We start from the raw sequence: 5849 nt of genomic DNA, 5'->3' as shown, positions 1-5849 counted from the left end.
AGATACTTGCCAGTTAATAGATCTGGGATTTTCAGGAAGTTTGTATACCTGGTGGAATGGGAGATCAGATTTTCATCAGGAATTTAATTTTTTTCATTTACGATACAAACTTTGTAATATGTATCTTGAGATAAACGTGAACACACGTTACCAGAGACTAGTATAAATACATACACATGGATATTATTAAATAAAATAGTTACATCTACGCCTTATTCTCACCCTTCTCTCCGCGGTTATAGACCCTAGTAACAACACGTCTAACAAAATCACTAAATTTTATAAAAGAAAGCAACGTTGAACCCAACTTGAATTTCCCAGTTTTCTTGAAGTGAACTCCAAATAGCAAAGTGGTGTACACATGATGGCTAACAATTCATATAGATATACAAGTGAGGAAGAGCTAACCTCATCCAATAAATGTACAGATTTCTGATTTTTATAATCCGATTTTCTTCTACATAACATAAGTAAAACTCATTGAGCAGTGCTCTGATTTGCTGTTATCATTTTTGAAAGAATTTAATATAATGTCCAAGCTGAATGTCCACTAAGAAGACATGTTTGGTTTAGTGCATTGTTGTGACGCTTTAATCTCCCTTGTCAGCATCAATGTCTTGCCATATTTTATGTTTAAAATGCTCCAGGTTTGGATCTTACTTATCTAAAATGAATATGCTTCCACTTCTTTTAAAAAATTAAATTGCTTATTGTTTCATTTCCGAAATAGTAAACCTAAAAAATATTCTGTAACGTAGACATAATTTGATTCATGGCATATATAACGTACTTAAGAAATGTTTGAAAACCTTTTATTCACCTGTAAATTAACATATTTAAAGAGAAAATTACAGCCAAAATACCATTCGGCCGCCTAGTTTCCAAAATACGTACACAGTTTATAGGTAGTGTATACTTTATACTAAATATATATATATATATATATATATATATATATATACTATACATATAATATGCATATAGTACTATACATAAAATATACATACCTATACACAACATATAAAGCTAAAGTATATATGTAGTGTATACTTTGACCATGTTGGTAAATTAATTGGCCGAAGGTTACGTGAAGTTTCCCATAGTTAAATTGTTCGAGAAAGATAACTTATCAGTTTAGTATCATGATAACAAACTTTTAAATTAGTTAGTCATTATGTAGAAGAATGGAAGTGTTTGATGAATGAACGATTCCATTATATAAGACGATAGTGGAGTCCATATATAGAGTTAAGATGTGGAGACGTGCTTAGATAGCTTTATTTGGCGCCTATATATAACACCACAAGACAGGGTTTGTGAAAGAAGACAAAAACCAAAACTCTATCCTTTTATAATTAAAGAAAGCTAGTGATTAGTATACAAATTAAAAAGAAGCATGCCAACAAGGTTATTGAAGTTAGTGAAGGAAGGAAAACCATATTTGACAGTGATATTGTTGCAGTTTGGATATGCAGGATCAGCCATAATAGCTAAAAATGCTCTAAATCATGGCATGAGCCATTTCACCTTTGCCGTCTACAGAAATGCCTTTGCCACTATTGTCTTTGCTCCTTTTGCCTTCCTCTTAGAAAGGTCACCATCCTATATGTACATATATTCATGCAGTGCAACTTTGTTTTTATTTAGATGAAGTTATTTTGGTTAAAAGCTAATTAATGTTTCTCTCTGGTTGTTTTAACACACAGGAAAATAAGGCCAAAAATGACTCTATCCATTTTCTTGAAGATTATGTTGCTGGGATTAGTGGAGTAAACAGCTCTAACAATACTTTAGCCTCTTTTTTCCTCAACCTACCAGATTGTCAAACATTTCACTAAAACAAAAACTGTCTCTTTTGCAGGCCTGTCATCGACCAGAACTTGTATTACACGGGATTGAGATACACTACTGCAACTTTTGCAACAGCAATGTGTAATGTTCTTCCAGCCCTCACCTTTTTGTTGGCTTGGATATTAAGGTAGTAATTAACTATTGATTTCTCTCTCTTCTTTTTTATACTTGATTGGTAGGGTCAAGGCCTTTTTCACTAGCCAAACAAATCCCTAGCTCCGTCTCAAAAAGATTGTCTTAGTTTGATTTTGCACAGAATTTAAGAAATAAAGGAAGACTTTTGAAATGTGTGATTCAATATGTGACTGTAAATCATCTCATAAAGTTGAATTGTTTTTAACTATAGAAAGGTGTCAATCTATTTGGGACAGACTAAAAAGGAAAGGAAGACAATCTTTTGGGGACGGAGGAAGTATAATTCTATGTAAATGTGTGACCTTAACGGCCTTTATTTTTTAAGCAACTATTCGCTCAAATATGCATGACAAGACCTTCGATCTCTCTCTATAATTTATATGGATGTTGGAAGAAATCCACCACTCAAGGGTGACCTAAATGTTCCAAACATGCAGACGTGTGAAGATTAAAGACCTTCTAATCTATATTTCATATAGTTGCAATTTATATACACTCTCATCATGAGAAGGGGGTCATTCAGGCCTATAAAACACAAATGTTTAAAAAGCAAAAAAGATATAGATGACTTCGCTCGATAAATTTAGCTGAACTACTGGATCAGAAAAAAAAAAAAAAAAAAAAAAGATAAGACAAGATGAGCAAATAACAGTGTCGTGTAACAAAAGAGCCCATTGTAGTTTTGACCCGCCTGATTGTCCAAAATATTCCCTATATGTTTACCATAAAGACTAATGACACAAAAGCTCATTTGATATAAACGCCAAATATTAATGCATAAATGCGACAAAATAAGTACTCATTCTATTAATTGTGTTGGGAATACCAATATCCTGCCTTTGACAAAGTCCACGAGGGAGTTAGGGTGGCCCGGGTCAAAGTTGCGATCCAACGTAACGCTTGCTTGATGGACTTAGTTAAGAAATAAAGTTACGCCCTTGCGATTAGCCACAGTTTTTATCATGACGGTAAGCATTTGATTCTAACGAATTGAAAACTCTTTAATTTTAATATTTTTATTTTATCCTTAATAATATGCATGGTCGTATAGTGTTATAACATGCTTAGTATCACGCACAAGTTTTAGAAGTATATTTGGTATGTGCGAAAAGGCTATTTTTTGAATTATATACTCCGTTAAATAATGAAAGGAAAAGGGTATATGTGAAAGTTGGTTAGTTGAGTAGGTAAATGTGGAATAATGGGTAAATTAAACGTGTAGGCTTGAGAAGGTGAACATTAAGAGAATACCAAGCCAAGCAAAAATAGTGGGAACAGCAGTGACACTTGGTGGTGCTATGATAATGACACTGATTGGAGGACCTACAATTGGATTGCCCTGGACCAAACATCACCCAAATATTACTACAACTGCTACTAGTGCTTCTCCTATTGAGCTACAACCCATTAAGGGTGCTCTCTTTATCGCCGCAGGTTGTATCTGTTGGTCCTGCTTTTACAATCTTCAGGTACTATCCTAAATCAATATTAAAAAATCTTTTTTCTTTGTCTTGTCCAAAATGAAGAATGGAACTATTTTCAGTTTATGTTATTTACAGTGTCACTGTATATTTTTCTTAAACGTCAAATTCACAGACAATAATAGTTAAACTTCCATTATAATCTTGATATAGTAATCTGAAAAATACAACTGTAATCAACCACTATAACTGATTAAATTGATTCGACAGTATATATATAAAGTTAAACTTTTTCTTACTATTCCATGCCAAAGTATGATGTATCTTTCTATGCATTCTAAATTTGAAAGCAATTTAATATATATGAATTCTGATTTTACTCTTATTGAAAATTTTGTTATCCACACGGATTTTATGACATGTTTAATACTCTCTCCGTTTCAATTTATGTGAACCAATTTTCTTATTAGTCTGTGTCAAAAAGAACGATTTCTTTCTACATTTGAAACATATGTGACTCATTTAACACCACAAGTTTAAAGTTTTTTCTTCTTTCTTAAACTCCATGTCTAGTCAAATAGGTTCACATAAATTGAAACAAGGGAGTAGTAGGATATATATCAAAAGTTTGTTTTTTCTTAAGCTCACCAAATCAAAATAATTGAAACTGAGGGAGAGTTAAATTCACGTACAGTTGTGAATGTTAAGACCAGCAGAATATTTTTTTCCCCTGGTTAACATTGTTCTTTTTCTTATTATTTTATACTATGTGTGTTTATTGCACAAAATACAGGCAATAACATTGAAGACATACCCTGCGGCATTATCGCTGACTTGTCTGATATGCTCGTCCGGAGCTCTGCAAGGCACTGTTCTGACGCTTGTGGCTGAAAGGGGCAATACTTCAATATGGGTCATCCATTGGGACACTAAATTCTTATCTTACGTTTATAGTGTAAGCAGCTTCCACATTCTCTAGTGTATATGTGTCCATATTCATATTCGTACTCCATCCATTCCATAATAAGTGATTTTTTAGGTTTATGCACACCCCTTAAGAAAGTGTTCACTCCTAGAAAATTAGGAGTGGTTTTACTAACTTACCCATAATTAAATGCCTAGAAAGAGAAAACTTAATGATTCTTGATTATGTAAATAAGAGACATTTTGAAAGAAAAAGATCAGTTTTTTCTTGAAATCCAAAAGCATCACTTTTTTTGAAATAAAATAAAAAGCCTAAAAGTTACTTATTGCGGAATGGAGGGAGTATTTAATTACGTATCCCCTATTACTAGTTACTCATAAGAAGTGTTGATGGATGCAGGGAATGGTCACTTCTGGAGTTGGCTATTATGTCTCTGGATTGATAATGAAGGAAAAAGGACCTGTTTTTGTAACTGCATTTAATCCTCTAAACATGGTTATCGTCGCAATCTTAGGTTCATTCATTTTATCCGAGCAGCTAAACTTGGGAAGGTATGTACATATACATTTATTTTTATCCTCCTTCTTTATTGAAATAAAATGATTATCGCGATATCATTAATGACTTTTGTTTGAAGTAGTTTTGTTGAGTGCAAAAGAGAGGTTGTCTAATCCGGTGCCATTTTAATATAATGTAGGGTTTTGGGAGGGGCAATCATTGTAACTGGACTATATTTAGTAATATGGGGCAAGAGCAAGGACCAACAATCGTCGAAATCGATCAGTAGCGAAGTGGCTGCTCAATCTGATGAACCAGTTGAAAAAGAAACAGCAATAAAGTCTTCAAATCAAGCAAAAGTTGGAGATGAAGCTGTTTAAGAAGAAATTATGGCGAGACTTAAACTCTTAAAGTTAGAAGGATAAGTAGAAATAATAACTCCTAATTAATGGTTGGGTTCTAGATAAAGTAAGATCAAGTTCCCCACATAGAGGGGATGTTACTTTTGCATTTCTTTATTAAAGAGAAATATTGGAGAAATGACAAAGTGGGTGTAGCATCTTCGAAGTATCTGTCTAGTTTTCGGCTGATGAAATGGTTGTCCTTTATTTGAATGCGTATAATTAGGTGCTGAACTAATTAACTACTCAATATGACAGATAGAAAAAAAGAGGAAGAGATAAGACTCTGTTCCAGTAATGGCTTGCACATATGGGATACAGAAGTACGTGGTTATTAGAATATACGGAAAAGGGCCAAAATTACCCCTGAACTTTGGGAAATAATTCATCTATACCCTTCGTTATACTTTAGGATCAATTATACCCTTACCGTTATACTATGGGTCAATTATATCCTTATGTCTAACAGTGCCACGTGGCATCATCCTAGCCCTTCAAAATTATTTTCCCCTCAAATAATTTTTTACCCACTAAAATAATCTAACCCGACCCTAATTTTTTTTCCAGCCAAGGGGTAATGGGTTGGGTCCGTATCACTTTGGCTGGAAAAAAAATTCG

The 5849-nt window shown here is 33.4% G+C and overlaps 1 protein-coding gene across 1 annotated transcript; it reads left to right on the top strand.

Annotated features, from left to right (window-relative positions):
* The first annotated feature begins 1326 nt into the window (after positions 1–1326).
* On the top strand, positions 1327–5400 carry LOC132605038 (WAT1-related protein At2g39510-like). Its single transcript, XM_060318351.1, has 7 exons — positions 1327–1593; positions 1707–1769; positions 1862–1978; positions 3209–3455; positions 4201–4362; positions 4732–4883; positions 5030–5400. Exons 1-7 carry the CDS (start codon positions 1397–1399, stop codon positions 5208–5210), a joined length of 1119 nt encoding a protein of 372 aa, XP_060174334.1. The 5' UTR covers positions 1327–1396; the 3' UTR covers positions 5211–5400.
* The last annotated feature ends 449 nt before the right edge of the window (positions 5401–5849 follow it).

This window comes from Lycium barbarum, chromosome 8, assembly GCF_019175385.1.
Source record: "Lycium barbarum isolate Lr01 chromosome 8, ASM1917538v2, whole genome shotgun sequence".
Lineage (NCBI taxonomy): Eukaryota > Viridiplantae > Streptophyta > Magnoliopsida > Solanales > Solanaceae > Lycium > Lycium barbarum.
The sequence above is the reverse complement of the archived record's forward strand: the minus strand, read 5'-3'. Positions and strand labels throughout refer to the sequence as shown.

Bases quoted from the DNA above. Each gene is read 5' to 3' on its own strand.
- LOC132605038 (XM_060318351.1), top strand. From the start codon at position 1,397: ATGCCAACAAGGTTATTGAAGTTAGTGAAGGAAGGAAAACCATATTTG. The intron at 1,770-1,861 runs GTAAACAGCTCT...TCTCTTTTGCAG, and splicing joins ATGTTGCTGGGATTAGTGGA to GCCTGTCATCGACCAGAACT. The intron at 4,363-4,731 runs GTAAGCAGCTTC...TGATGGATGCAG, and splicing joins TCTTATCTTACGTTTATAGT to GGAATGGTCACTTCTGGAGT.